General features: G+C 45.9%; 1 protein-coding gene across 1 annotated transcript; it reads right to left on the bottom strand.

Moving 5' to 3' along the window:
* Window positions 1–170: 170 nt before the first annotated feature.
* Window positions 171–15225, bottom strand: asxl2 (ASXL transcriptional regulator 2). The gene is made up of 12 exons (XM_061844609.1): window positions 15020–15225; window positions 13746–13828; window positions 12555–12663; window positions 12352–12487; window positions 11002–11132; window positions 8991–9111; window positions 8846–8905; window positions 7657–7817; window positions 7493–7589; window positions 7290–7395; window positions 5917–6556; window positions 171–4704 (listed from the first exon to the last, which is right to left on the bottom strand). Exons 1-12 carry the CDS (start codon window positions 15071–15073, stop codon window positions 3133–3135), a joined length of 3270 nt encoding a protein of 1089 aa, XP_061700593.1. The 5' UTR covers window positions 15074–15225; the 3' UTR covers window positions 171–3132.
* Window positions 15226–15570: the final 345 nt, after the last annotated feature.

The following is a 15570-nucleotide window of genomic DNA, read 5'->3' as shown; positions in this document are numbered from 1 at the left end:
AATCAATCTAAAATGTTAAAAGCAATGTAATCGGTGTAAATTTCATAACTTTAAAAATAAATTCATGCAAATATTCAATTGTATGATTTATTTACAATATATTCAGCATTTGCCGAGTATGGAGGGAAAACAATGTGAACATATTTCATTTTTTATTTCATATTTTTATAGCATTTGATAGATTTTTTTTTTTTTTTTTTTTTTTTACACACAATAGTACATTCACCCATTTAAAATGGAGGACAAAAGGACATTTTACTCGAAAAGGGTGGCCATTGGTAACCTTTTAGGGGCCACTTTTATATTTATATATATATGTGTGTGTGTTTACATATCTATATTTCTATTTATTATAAACATTTGTGGATTAAACGTTCCGGGGCTTCTTTTTCCGTGTACGGCCCCACAGGCCCCCTGATTTACAATCTTGCTTTGTACCTCGAACTCCCGCGAACAAAAAGCAGCATCGTCACACGAATTGCCCCAGAGGAAGAAATCTTAGCGCGCGGTCGCGTTTTGAAATTAATTCCGAAAAAGGGGCGTGTAGTGAATCCGATGACGTGAACACGTTGCCAAAACTCGACACGTCTCACTCGTACTGTAAACCTGCGGGAGGGGGCTTCCACACCTCCCAATTTAACGGATAAAACTCTGGCCTTTCCGCACAAATGGAGACGGCACCGAAAAAACAAACAAAAAAAAAACGACGACAATCCAAATGTACGACACAAATTACACGACAACCGCGCAAAAATGTCATGTATGTATCTGGGTGCTTAAGACTGTAAAAAGCGCGATGGGATGGCGACCTGTGTGGTCCAAAAAAACAGGAAAAAAAAAAAAAAAAATACCCTGTTGAGTTTCAAAAGAAAATATATCATTTTATATTAAAATATCTGAATTAAAATATATTACTTTGATTTATTAGCAAGACTATTCAAAATTATATCTGATATATTTTTTTTTAAGGTGACTTTGGCGTTTTTCCTGTTAAGTTTTACTTGCGGAGAGAGAAAAGAAAAAGATGATTTTGTCATCTATAGAGCAAAGTGTTCTATCACTCTTCATATTTCATATTGCACCTCCAGTAAAAATCACGCCGTACCGAATCGACCGCTTGGCGCGGTTTGCTGAAGCGTTTTGACTCTTAGCGTAGATGATTTGTGATCAACCTCGACTAAATTCATGTACATCGAGGCAATATTTACACAAAAATATATAGGATTATTCATGTGAGAAAGTTTAACGTTGAAATTCAATCTGTAGACGAAGAAAAAAAAAGCGGTTTTTATATAGAAAGATTTCCTCGACGGATTGAAGTGCCAAACGCTCCTGCTACTTTTTTGTTTTTCCCCCCATTGGGCGTTTTTCTCCTAAATGTGCAATCGTCGTTGATTTGTATAAAACATAAACGTGGCTAAAAAGTGAAAATTGAAAAGCTCTTTAAAACTATACACGATTCTTGGTGAGTGTTGATATTATAAAATAGTTGCACTTTCCCTGGCATCGCGCGCGCGGCAAATGCCCAACAGCAGAAATTTCACCCTTTTTTGCCCTTTGAAAGCGACTAAAGCCTGGTAGGATTTTTAAAACTCTAGAACAGTCTTGAGGTTCTACAAAAATAACATTCAATTTCTTTCCCTCCCTTTCCCCCCCCATTTAAAAACTAGTTTTCATAAAGCTATATTTGAAAAATATATACCACCCTAATGCTAAGTGCAAATGTTGTCAGATTGTCTCGGGCGAGACGACCGACGCGATTGAGATCTCGACGTGTTCCAAAAACTGCTTCCGACGGCTCTGATCGGCAGTCGGGTCGCAGGTGAGATCGCGGGGGCGCATACACGACTCGCAAAAAGTTCAGAATAGTAATTTTCCCGTGATTCTGGTTCTGAAATTTCAGGTGAATTTGAAGTTCCTCCTGAAATTTCATCCAGAGGTTCACCTTTTTGTGTCTTTTTTGTGTATTTTATTGAATTTTTGCGGGGAAACGCACCGATTTGTTGCTCCGGTGCTCGTTCTTAAACATCCGACCGAGAGTTGCCACCAGGTGACGCATGAGCTCGAAGAGAATAGTAAGTAGTGCCTCGGAGTCAATTTCTGGCATCTCGGTGCCAAGGAATTCGGGCGACGTGAAAGGAGGACCCAAAGTACAGTCTAATATAAAAGTCGTGCTCTGGCGCCGGCCCGAGACCTCTATGAGCAGGGGTGCACATAAGTCCTTGCATATTTTTGAGAATTTTGTATTTTCATCTTTTTTTGGGGTGGATGGAGTGTTTGTTGTCCATAACTCGTTCAAATGAACTCATCTTTTGAGCGGATATACAGGGGAGTCCTCGGGTTAAGACGGTCTAGACCCAAGACTTTACAACGCCCGTCCTGCGGTCCGCCATCTTTGATACTTGTCAAGATGGAGAGGATTGAGGACCAGGTAGGAACGGATCTGAGTTGTAGACCGAGGACTCCCTGAAAAAGTTCATGAACTGATGCGTTTCTTTCTCAGTTCAGTTGGGCTCAGCCGCGAGCACGCGCCGTAGGATAAACTCCCGCACGAAGTGCTAGCCGGCGCCGCCGGCACGGGGCTCTGTGGGCGTCGATCTAGCCGCGTCCGTCAAAATGGAAAACGGATCTGTGGTGCCATAAAGATTGGCGAACGTTGCCCGAGAGAAGTGTGGAAAATGCTCGGATTGTGCCGTCTTGTGCTGTCGTATTGCAATTAATTTATCCCGTCATCCGGATCAGGAATGGTCCTCCTTTGACAAGCAGACTGAAATTATGTGCACCCCGGTCGAGAAGTCAGCAGAACCCTTCCAAAGGCATTCATTACTTGCCACTTTTGGCTCCTATCACTAATTTTAGTGAGTGATGTATTCGGTAGACAAACCAGCATTCACACTCACATGCACAGCCGGTCTTGAATCGAACGAATTTGTGGGAATGTGGGAGGAAGCCGGAACACCCGGAGAAAACCCACAATAATTGTAAGCGAAGGGCACACAAAAAAGGGCCCCGGTCGAGATTCCGACCCCGAGACTCATTAACGCGATGCGCCGTGCAGCCGTCAAATAAGACCATCCAGTGTAAGCGTCGCGCCGAAGGCGCCACCGGCCACCGAGCGACCCGATCCGGGTGTCATCGAATCACCAGGCACGAGACGCACAACTCCGAGGGTCCGATGCAGTCGTGGTGGCAGAAGGCCCCGCACCCTTTACACATGATCATGGCCTTCAGCCGGCAGTAGCATTTGGACTGCGCGTCCTCCACGCCGGCGGCCTCGGCGAAGGACGGCTCCGGCGGAGGCGCGCCGCCGTCGCCCGGGTCCAAGGGGCTGGCGGCGGGAATGGTGGTGACGGTCACCGAAAAGGAGACGACGCTCCCGTCGTCCGGAGCCGTCGCGGAGGCGCCCGAGACGTTCCGGTTCAAAGCGTGCGGCACGGAGACGCTGATGCTACCGCCGTAACGGGACGATACCGACTCGTCGTGGATGGACATCCTCGGGGTCGGAAAGGCAGACGACCGCTGGTGACCGGACTCCTTGAGGGGAAGATATGGCTCGGATTTTCCTTGATTGAAGACTTGCTTATGCCCTGGGCTTTTCTCGTCATTTGCGATATCCTCAAGTCCCGGTTCAGTTTTGATGTCGAGACGACGCGGAAGACTCCCGGCTTGCTCACATTTGCTTCCGGACGATCGCTGCTGCTCAGTTTTAAACTCAAACACGCCCTCTCGCGTCACCTCCTGGTCATCCGCCGCTTCTCTTTTCGGAACGGTCACGTTGGGGATGGCGGCCCGGTGGGAACGCTTGCTTTCTGACCCTCGCCTGTACGTGGAGACGTTGAGGAGGTAGTGTCCCGTCATGGCGGGCCTCGGCGTTCTCTTGCGGCCCAAGAAGCCGACGGGTAGCCGCGGTCGGTCCTGATAGTCCTCGCCGCGCTCCCCTTGGTGGCCGTGGCGAGTCGGACCTCCTTGTTGGAGTTGTCGCTGCTGGAGTTTTCTTTCCATCAGAGTCTGTAAGATCTGCTCCTGGGTGTCCTTGTCGAGAGGTTCTTTGTGAGTTCTGGTGTGGTGCGATAAGGCCCAGCCCGTGGTGCTACGCTGGTGGTGCTCAGGTCCGCCGCCGGTGGCTGAATGAAGCGTCTTGCTCTTGCCGGAATGTACGTGGGACGTCTTGGCGTCCACCCTGGCGAGAGGTTTCGGGAGGATCTGCTCCAAGGGAACTTCTTTTCCCTGCAAGAGTCTGGTGACCAGCGGGTTGTTTGCGGGGATACAGGAGCTTATCCGCGTCGATCCGGAAGGAGTTTCCTGGCACTCAGGTGCTAAGTCCGAACGAGCGTTACAAGGCCGCATGCCGACCGTTCGGACGTCCTGAATGTTCAAGTGGCTTGGACTGAGGGGCCCAAGGGCGTCCTGAGGGCGAGAGGGAGTTGCGTTGTTGGTGTTGAGTGGTAACGTGGTAGACGACTGCGGGGAAGTTAAACTCAGACCCAGGGAGGGTTTCGTGGGCTCGGAAGCGCACGCGCCTCTGCCGGTCCCGGGAAGAGCCCCCCTAGAAGCCGCCGCTGCCGCTCGCTGCGCTCGTGCGAGCTGAGCTTTGGCTTTGATGTCCGCCAAAGTGCGAGCGCCGGTCCGAGGCGGGCTGTTCAGGGAGGTGGGCAGGGGAGTCCTCGGCGACACGGGGACGGGAAGGATTCTCGAGACTGGAATCTGCAACCAAACAACAGAGGGAGTGCGGACTCAGTAAACGCAATGGAAATTGTCTGACCTGATAAACTCCAGATAAAATAAAATACAAGTTAAACCCGATGTCTGGATTAAGCGCGAGAAAGAATTTCCCGCTGTCTTTGGCAGTGCATTGTAATTCTGACAAAACTTTGGCATATGAATCTAACACATTTGACTAATTCTGGTCCCATTTGCGCCATTTTTTTCCCCTAATACTAGGTATGCCCCCAGATAATATGAATTTTGAAGATGAAGTAACAAGTAGCCATGAAGTCACGAAAAGATGTTCCAACGAGATCCCGGGTGGGAAGAACTTTGATTGCAGTCATTTTTCCACTTTGGCGGCGTCGACTCATACCGACAATCGAGGCAAACCGGAGCCTTTTTTTCCTCCCTAATTCTTGAACATCTTTGAAAGATTATCGTGCGGTTTGGGTTTTGTTACAAAGGGATTTGTGTCTCTCATCTGCTCGGACAGAAAAAAATGGGTGGGGACGGCAATCGTTCATGTCATCCTGATCAATATTGACGATCGCAAAATGTCAAAAGCGAGTTTTGCCGAACTACGGTTCCCGGTGTGTTTGACGAGAAGCGGAAGCCAATCAGAAAGTGACCTGAATCCGGCTGCTTTTCCAGATACAAACAGAGGAGTAGCGATGTGGTGTTCACTTAAGCAGTGTAGATTATTTCAATCCGGTATGTTTTTTCAGTAATGTACTATTAATTGAAAAATGACCGAATCACCGCCAATGGACAGCCCAAACTCTACATTTACGTAGCAAATACATGAGAGAACAAGAGCGGGAAGACGTTGGCCGGGGGACAGCTCGTGATTAAAAAATAAAAAAAATGTCCCGCGAGGCGTGCTTGGCCCTGTGACGGTGGATGCAGTGGAAAAATTCCCTGGGCTCCTTCCACCTTGACAGGACAAGACAAAAAAATGGTCAAAGATCCTGTCTGGGCCTGGATGTTTTTCCCCACGTCTCTGGTTCTCCCTCATTCACCAAAAGTGCACAGTGCGAAATAGATTCCATGTTGCTCCGCCTTCCAATTAGCGCGCAGTAAACTTCATTGCGGAGGAGAAAAAGTCAAGTCGACTGGTTTGTACAACCCCGATGGTGAAAACACGGCCTTCGGTTGCAAACAAGAACAAACCAAAGCCGGTAAAAGACACTCCTTGAATCTTTTTCCTACCTTGAGCGGCGGAACTCTGTGGTTGCTTGCAGAAGTCGGAGTGGCCGGGCTCGGTATGGATGATGCCGGTGGAGAAACGGAGGAGATGGAGGACACGGAGGAAACTGAGGATATTCGCGGTCTTTTTTCTGGCGTGGCCTCGTCCTCCGTCTGGCCGGGAGGCTTTCTTTTCTGCGGTTCTGAGGCGCCTTCCGGCTCGACCTTCATCTCTTCGGGGGGCTCGACCCCGGGCAACGGTGGATCCTGTTTTACCTCCGTTTCGGCTCGTGGCGGCGGGCTGGTCTTGAGCTCCGTTGTAGCCTCTTTAGCCCGCGTCTCCGCGGCGACGCGTTCGTTCTGCTGCTCCGCTTCTGCTCTCGAGGTCGGAGCGGGCATCCTACAATCCTCCGCATGCTGAGAGCGCCTGGTCTTCATCAGTTCTGGGACGGAGACAGATTCTTTTGGAGGAGGTGGCGTCTTCTCCTCCGAAGGCGTTGACTTTGAGTCTTTCGCTACGGCGCCACCGTCGGTCCGGCTGCGGTCGTCCGTTCCCTTCGCTTCCTCCGACAACCTCGAGGCCGGTCTTGGCTGACGAGGCTTCGGCTCCCATTTGAGATCAGCTTTCGTCAGCTCTCTGGATTCCTCAAGACTGAGTCCAGAACTGCGCAATGAGAAAGCATAAAAGGTGTGGTAGGAAAAGAAACCACTCTAGGTCAAGGTGGGAGTAAGTCACATATGTGCAAGTTTCAAGTCAGTCCCGGGTTACCGTTCCAACAATCAGTCAAGTCGAGTCCCTGCTACGTTTCAAACAAGTCAACGAGTCATGTCGTGACGGGATAAACAAGTCCCAAGTCAAGTCATGCACTCAATCACAAGATGTATTTGCACGTTAGTAAGCTGTACGAACACATTCACAATCTGAGTCTTTTAATGGTTCCCCAACCAGATTGTGTTTCATCCAGGACTTTATTCTCCTCCTAGTGGAACACACAACTGGCATTAAGTGTGGTTAATGTTTGACTAGCTATCGGTGAGCTAAACTGCTAAGTTAACATCACTTAAGTGTCTTTGTTGGTCTTACAGGGAATTGTGAACTTCGACATTGAACTCTGAGTTGCAAACTTTGCTTGTTTCCATTCTCCTTCACCCGCTTTTTTCAAAGACATAATCCATACTGACGACTTGGCAAATTTGCGCACCGAGCGCAAAAAATACGATTTTCAAATGTAAACAGGCGGGGCACGTCAAGTCATGTAGTTCAAGTCCGCGTCAAGCCTTACGTGAGTGGGTTTAAAAAGTCGCAACATGTTCGACTTGGTCTCGCTCTAGTGAAATCAAGAGTTTGGAGTCCTCCGTCGGTGTTTCAGGTAGCCTCCAGTCTTCAGTCCACCTACTTTTTACCATAGTAGCTCTCAAAGAAGGCCTCCTTCCAGTGCTCCACTTTCTTCTCCTTCTCGATTTCCTGGCGCATTCGCAGCTGCAACTCTGGCGTGAATTCACCTGCCGAGAAAAAAAAAAAAAAAAAAAAATCCCGGGCGACCACGCGTGGAATATTAATCGGACGTCGTCATTATCAGTCAGGAGCAGCTGCGCTCACCCTCCGCCAGCCGTTCCTTCCACGACTGCGCCGCCGACGTGAAGAACTCGTTGTTCAAAGCCGAGCTCGTCACCTTGAGGAGGCCGTCCGCGCAGGCCTGGCCCGCGAGAGACGCGCGCGTCAGTAATCGCAAACCGCCGCGGGGTCGTTACCACCCGAGGCACCTGCTGGTCCGCTTCGGGCAGAAGTCGCAGCAGCCTCTGCTGGCAGTCGGGCGGCAGGACCGAGAAGGTGTGCTTGTTGATGACGGCCCGCAGGTTGGTGTTGACCAAAATTGAGTCCGGCGTCTCCACGTCGATTTTGCACCTGTTGCGTTTCAGGTGGCCTGCAAAGCCCCCAAAAAAGATCAAAATTAAAAAATAGGGGTTCGCTGTTTAAAACAAGAACAAAAATCCACAAAGTAGCTGTATCTTTTTTTATTTAGATCGATTTCAAAGCTTTATGCATAATACCGATACAAAATATGGTTATGAGGTGCAGCTATTATTTTGCACTTGGGCCCCAGCTGTAAACTGGCGAACCCGTCAGCAGGTCTGCATGTTGTGTGCCACTGGGCGAGCGTCGCTTTGTGTATTTTCACACCGCTTGTTCAATGAAGCGATTTGAAGTATGTATCGACGGCCACGTGGGGGGGGGGGTTACAATTTGTCCCATCGAGCAGTGGCGGGCTATATGGATATAATATAGATTATATATATTATTATTATATAGATATAATAAAGTTTAATTTTCTATAGGCGTGTCGTTGGTTAAAGCTCTGCAGGAGACGCATTGCACATTTTCTGTTTTTAAACGATCCCAAAATTTGGACATTCACTTATTTTTTTTTGACAAAAATGTGCAGGAACATTCGTACGTTTGGAAAACTGGAAACTCCCACAATTTAGCTAAAAATCAGCATATGTGTGATTGAACCAGAGAGTTGCGAAGGACAACTGTGCAGTATATGTATTTAAGAAATTCGTTATTGGCAAGTTACTGAATCAAAAACATAAAAAAAAAAAAAAATCAGTAACTGGTACTTTTAAGGCCCCCAAAGTAGCAAAATCCACACCTTTGCGTAGCTTATCACCTGTTAAATATGTATTTTTCAAGGTGATCTTGTGACATGAAAATGACATTCAAGTACTTCAGTATCATAGCTGGGAAGATTTTTACTTTTTAAACTGTTAAATAAAAATTCAATAATAAACATTTTTAAAAATGTTTTTTTTTTTTTTTTGGGACTCCGGCAAACATTGAACGTTCACTACAATTTACCTCACCACACGCTGATAATTTTGCGTGTAAAATACTCTTTAAAAATATAGATAAAACATATTTGCGAAACCAAAACAGGCGTGCAAGTTTTACCTGCACTGATGCGACCGGACCGCTGAGTAACCTTCCTGGATCCAACGGGGAGGCAAAGATCTATCGGTGACATTTGTTTACACTGAGATGCCGTCTTTGATCAGCAAACTCTAAACAACTTTTGCGCTTTTGCGCCAACACCCACCATTCTTGGCGGTGATGTTGTCCGCCATGTCTTTGATGGTCTTCAGCAGCAGCCTGGAAGTGGAAGTGGTCGGCATCGCCGCCTGCCTGCGTTGGTTCCGCTGCTGCTGCTGCTTCAAGGCCTAACAAATAACAATAACAAAAATAATAATCATGTGTGATGATGCGTCAACGTGCGTAACAAGCAATGAATCCGTCCCTCTGGCTACTCCGCTCGTCTTGAGTCGTGACGAGGATTACGTAATGCGCGACGTGTAAATGGCGCAAGTCGGGTGCCGAAATGTCCTCGGCGGCGCAGATGGAGCGAATTATGATTTTCACAGTTCAACCTCATTATGGAATGCAGACACGCAAATGCACGCGCGCGCAAAGAGAGGAAAATGCTGATCGGGTGGCTTATGACGACTGGAGGCATTTTTGTTTTTCTTCGCTGAACAGAAAAATACGGGATGCTAAATACACTCGTGTCTGTGTTGAGATAATAACATAAGCCCGTTTAACACTGCCGGTAAAAAAAGAAAAACACGCATTGAAACCCAAGGCCGTGTTTTTATGCGCAACATCAGCGACGGTAATTAGATATACAAATGCGATATATGTGTTGTTAAAAATGAAACTTGACATCACTGATCACCAAAAGCAAACACACTAAGCCCGTGGGAACCCCCCCCCCCCCCCCCCCGCTTGACTGCTATGAGCAACAAAGGTTCGGAGGACATTCCCATCAGAACGTTTTTAAAAACTATTTTGTGTTTTTGCTAACGTACACTGAAAATGTCGACAAACAAAAACATTACAATACAAATACATACCAAGCCTATCAATTTGAAACGTCGCTTGCAACTTTATTTCATTTGGTTTTTTTGAACACACAATGACATCGCCGTCTGTTTTTCTTGGTGTCAAACTGAATTATTGCATGCATGATATCGTTTGCAATGCATGATGCTCCCAAACAGTTTTAGGGTTAATGTTATGTTGCCTCCTATATTTAAAATACAGAATTAGCACTGTATCGTCTGCGCTTTCACCCCTGATCAGGCTGTGCCAAGGTGGAATTTTAATATTATACACCATCTCATCCTGTACTTTTTACTTTAGCTTCAGACCGGATCTTTTTTTACTCAAAAAAAAAAAAAAAAAAAAAAGAGAAAATCTCATCCAGTTTCACCACTTTTTCTTCTATTATTCACATACCCGGATGTTTGTAATTATGAGTCTACCCCTTTAAATTGGAGGGGAAGGGGGGGCGGTGTCAGGTAAACAAGGAAGTAGCGTGTGTGGCCCGTTGTGGCTGAGCAGCAGCTCTTTGTGAGAGGCGGTGTGCTGCCCTGCCGTGTTAAAAAAAAAAAAAAAAACCACGTCAGGCTGTAGTTGACTGCCCTGGATCTGTTTTCCTCTGCACTGAGTGTGTGACAAGTGCGCAAATGCGCAGTCTCAAGGGAACATTGCTGATCACTGAAAATGGAATAAAATGGAAAATTGGTAGTAAGTCGTAGTACCTTCTGTTTGTGTGTTGCAAGTCACCAACATAAATTCCACTTGTGCATTTTTTTAAAGCTGTTTTTTTTTTTTTTTTTTTCAACAGTTTCAAACATCAACACTGTTTGGGCATCAAAGTTTGGGGTAGATTTAAAGCTATAAGCATAAGAAATTGAGGAAGTGGGGGGGAAAGCATCAAGTCCTTTTCAGGGCTTGGTCCCCCTAATTAGCTCCTGGGTGCTCCCTGTTAATTTTTGTCTAAAACTTTTGATACTAACTGATAATATCATGAAAAATGTCCACAAACATTTGAAGCTGGGACGTTAGCGCGTTAGCATTGCTATGCTGCTGCGTCGGGGGAAAAAAATAAACTGCAATCACAACAAAGTCAGACAAAGAGCTGACTCAAAATCGCTCGTCTTCAAATGGCAGCAGGAGTCTGTCCTTGTGTGTTTAACGCCGCAGAGTGCACAAACACTTGAACGTGAATAGCCTCTTTTGAAGAGAAAAGGCACTGGTCCGCCGCCTACCTGTTTGAGGGCTTTCTTGCTGTGCTTCTGTGAGGGCGAAATGAGCTTGGCGGCGGCGGCTGCAACGGACGGCGACGAGCAGCGGGGCTGCGGCGACATCGGCTGCTGCTGCGAAGGTAGCTTGGAGGGAACTGTCGGGACGCAAAACGCAGATGTTACAAAATACACGTCCGCGGGGCGGCGCGCCCACTGGAAAATGTGCCGGGCTTTTGTCGTGAAGAAACCGAAACCGCGGCGGGAGCACAAAAGACGCGCCGATGGGATTACCTCGCAGACAATACCGATAAGTAAAAACCCGCAGCGGGACCGTTCTTGGGAACAATCTCAGCGGACCATATTCGGGGGGGGGGGGGGGGGGGGGGATAAAAATAAAAATTCAGCTTTCTGATTTAGAACAGAGTAATGTTGCCATTTCTTCACATTTCACGGAATCATCCGACAACACGTGTGTCTTAATCGATAGCTAAGAGCGTATTTGTTGGCAAAGCGAGGATGCGGCAAAAAATGATCTCAAAGCGATTGATGGCTTCCGTCAGCGGCGTCAAACTCATTTCAGTTTGCATGGCGCATTCAAAAATCCAAAATATTCAACGTGGTCTTAACGACTGAAGGTGCGATCGGACTAGCAACAATGCAGTGGCGACGTCCAAACATTGCTCCAACGTGCCCCGATTTGATTGCTTATGTGCCGCCATCTCGCCATTTCTAAAGACTCCAATTGTCTCGTTCATTAGATGAAATTTTGCATTTTTTCAAAAAAAATGATTTTTTTTTTTTTTTTTTTTCCCAGGTACTGTCATGATCGGAATAGCAGCCATTTCTCCAAAATTCAAAAATGTTTCTGATTCGTGAATTCATTTCGGATTTGTTTACAAAACGTCTCCTTTTTCCCCCCTGAAAACTCAAAAGCAATATCGTGATGAGAAGAGCAAGAACGCGGCCGCATTGACTGAAAACAGCCGATCGCATTTCTTACGGGACGTGTTGCCGACTTTTATCCACGTTTCGATCGTGTGTCTCATTTGTGGGCTTGGATCTCAAGCGTGTTCCGAAAGATCGGACTTTTCCCTGAAGCTCAAAAGCGAGGTCACAATCGGAATAGCTACGCGTTGACAAAACATCATGTCATTGCAGACAAAAGTCCAATCACGCATTTCATCTGTCGGCTATTATCTCGCATTTTTCACTGCCACAAATAGCAACAACGCACATGGCAACTTTTCCCGGTGAGTCACCTCAACGAGTGAGCAAAACTGTAGCGCCTCCCAACTTGTGCTACCGTTGTGGTCTTGGATCTCACTCGTTTGTGCCCGTGTCGACTGACCCGTTCCCGTGACCGCACGGCGTTACCTGGTCTCATCCAGCGTCTCCTCCCGCCTTCCCGAGGGCCGCCGTTGTTTTCCGAGCTTCGGGAGTCGGACAGGTCGTCGCTGCTGTCCTCGGACTCGTCCTCCGACAATTCGGCGGCCGCCTCCGAGATGTCCTTCTTCAAAAACAGACCAGGGGATTGCGGCCCACGTTTTTTTTTTTGTCAATGCGGAGGCTGAACTGACCTTTAACGTGTACACGCCCATCCTACCCGGAACTTTGTAGAAGATCCCCTCGTCGCCGCGGGAGTTTGTGTGCAACATTGCGTTCAGACATGCTAACGGCGACGTTCCGCTGTCGTCAGTGGAAAAAGACAAATTGTTACCCTAAGAGCAGAATTGCGTAAGCCTTTTCTACCTTATTATCAACGTGTGAAACAAAACACTAAAGGCCTGCCCAATATCCATTCAATAATCCATGTCGATTCTGTTATTTGGCGGGATAAAAACTGCTGCTTAATTAAAAAATAAAAAATAATTACAAAAATATTTTGGGCCCATCTCACTTGCAACAATAAAGAAATTACAAGCATAATTTTTTCGAGGATTTGAAAGGGCCTAATACTATCGTGTTAAGTCGACAAGATTGTAAAAAATACCGACATGCTTGTTAAAAATTCATTTTTATTTATTTTAATGCCTCTCAAGATTGTCAGTCATCCAGGTCGTAGTAACACAAAACGGTTGAATAAGGGGATTTGGGATCTCGTTTGTTGAATTTGTTGTCCATCCATCCATTTTTCTTAGCCACTTATCCTCACAAGGGATGCAAGAGTGCTGGAGCCTATCCGAGATGTCAACGGGCAGGACGGGGCGGGGTACACCCTTAACTGGTCGCCAGCCGATCGCAGGGCGCATCGAGACAAACAACCGCACTCACGATCACACCTCGGGGCAATTTAATGTTCATTCAATGTTGCATGTTTTTGGGATGTGGGAGGAAACCGGAGTGCACGGAGAAAACCCACGTAGGCACGCGTGGAGAGAACATGCTAATTTATTTCCTTGAATATTAAGTAGCTGCAATGACTTTGAATAACGTTGCGTTTTAGTTCAACAGAGGCCTGCAGTCTTTATGCAATAATATTACAACACTGTGAGATTAGAATGAGGTTAATGTTAGTAAAAGTCATCCAAAACAATGAGTTTGTTAGATATGTGGAGGTTGGGGGGGGGGGGGGGGACTAACTTGTTCTTACCTTCTGGGTGAAAACAGTGACAATGATAACATTAAAAAAAAAAAAAAAAAACAGAAAGAAATGAAAACAATTAGAAGAATATTTGAGATGACAGGAAATGTAAGCAACACAGTGAGGTGACAATACAGTACATATAGTGGACACCAAAAGAAAGATTCATAGTTTTTTTGTTTTTTACCTGATTTCCTTTAGTCTTTCTCTTTGGATGACCTGCAAGATTTCTTTATGGCTCATAGGTGTGTTGGGGTATTTTTCCAGCACCTGCGACACACACACAACAACATGACTATCACGTATGCCTGCACAAGAAGTACAAAACTTGCTGAAAAAAAAATAACAGCTTTTTTTTTTTTTTACATTTGTAACTTGTCATGAATTGCAAGGGTAATAAAAGCTTTCCATTAGTGTAATAACGCCCCAAAACACTGCAATGCAACGATAAACAAACCATTAGCATTATTAAGACAATTTGAGACAGATCCATCAGTGTAACAAAGTTGCAACCACTAAAAATTGTGAAATATGAAACATGGAACTGTCATGCAAACAGTTATCAAGCATTGATAACACTGCAAATGTAATGAAACATTTATGAACTATAGTCTTACTTGGTTATTAACATGAACTTGCTCCCATTCATCAAATTACACTTAAATTTATATTCTCTTACACTTCAGTGTGTAATTATTAGCTGTATGCTGTTGTAGGAATGCTGCCTCCCGCCATTTCGTGAACATTTTTCCATTAAACATCATCGCAGTGATACCTGAGAGACCTTAAACCGTCCATATCTTCGTGATTTCATCCTCTCAAGGGGAAATATTCTCAGATGAAAGTAGACATTTTGTCCATTTTCTGACACGTTATGGACAAACCGAGTGACTGAATGATAATCAACTTGTCCATTTTGTGCAGTCAACTTGAAAAAGCTTTGTTGTTGATATTAAAACGTTTTTGTTGCTGCTGAATTTGCAACCTTTTAGGTTAGCACATCTACTGCATTTGAGGTATTAGTAAGCATTTCAAACGCAAACTAAGCTTGGAGCGCTATTATTGGCTTAATGTCAACGCTTGTTTTGACTTCGGGAGCAAGTCAAGCTGTCAAAGCCCATGGAGGCTACGTTCCAAAACGAACAATGGCAGCAGTGCAGAACACAATGCGATGATTTTAATGCTTTTATTATTCTTATTTTATTTTTATTTTTTTTGGGGGGGGGGGCGTTTTAGTGACAAAACGTCAAAACTTCGGGGTATCATCATGCTAGGCTAGCTGGGTTAGCTCCCGCGCCCCTCGCGCCGTAAACCGACTCCAGTTTCTCAACACACGAATAACTTTATTGATCGCCTCCGCGGTGACAGCCGCCCGACGTCACGTGCTCGGGCCTGCTGTGTGTATGTGTCAATGGACGTTGCGACAACACAAGGGCCGCAAATGAGATTTTTTTTTGGTACCGTCTTCGCGGCTTCCGCCCACGTCCTTCCTTTCTTTTTCTGTCGCTCCCTCATGGTAGCCGCCGTCGTCGTCGTCGTTGTCGTGCAACGCTCGTCTTCAGTCGAAATGTTGATGTCGTCGCCGAGGCCGCCGCCAACGACGCGTCGGCCGCGCTCCGTCCGCCATGTTTGATCTCCTGTAAACGGAAGGCGGGGCCGGCGTGGGGGTCACGTGACCGCCTCCCGGGGCGGAAACGTCGCCTCAACTTTTGTATTTTTTGAATTTCTATATTCGGCTAAGCTACATTTATGTGTACAATAGTATAATACTTCCTACCTGTAGATTTAATGGAAATTATCATTTAATTAATAAAACATACTTCTGTAAAAATAATTTGTAAAGCACTTCTCAAAAAATGAATGCAACAGTACATAAAATGATACATAATGCCGTTATTTGTATTTGAACTCGCTTGCGATTTCGCTGGCTTATTTTCATGCATAAAATACACATTCTTTACACTTTCCTTATCATTTTTATTGATTCATTCAATATTGTTTTTGGTATTATT

This window comes from Syngnathoides biaculeatus, chromosome 15, assembly GCF_019802595.1.
Source record: "Syngnathoides biaculeatus isolate LvHL_M chromosome 15, ASM1980259v1, whole genome shotgun sequence".
Taxonomy (NCBI): domain Eukaryota; kingdom Metazoa; phylum Chordata; class Actinopteri; order Syngnathiformes; family Syngnathidae; genus Syngnathoides; species Syngnathoides biaculeatus.
This window is presented reverse-complemented; position numbering and strand designations above follow the sequence as displayed.

Bases quoted from the DNA above. Each gene is read 5' to 3' on its own strand.
- asxl2 (XM_061844609.1), bottom strand. From the start codon at position 15,073: ATGAGGGAGCGACAGAAAAAGAAAGGAAGGACGTGGGCGGAAGCCGCG. The intron at 9,112-11,001 runs GTAGGCGGCGGA...GTTATTTGTTAG, and splicing joins GCAAGAAAGCCCTCAAACAG to GCCTTGAAGCAGCAGCAGCA. The intron at 7,590-7,656 runs GTGCCTCGGGTG...CTCGCGGGCCAG, and splicing joins TGCCCGAAGCGGACCAGCAG to GCCTGCGCGGACGGCCTCCT.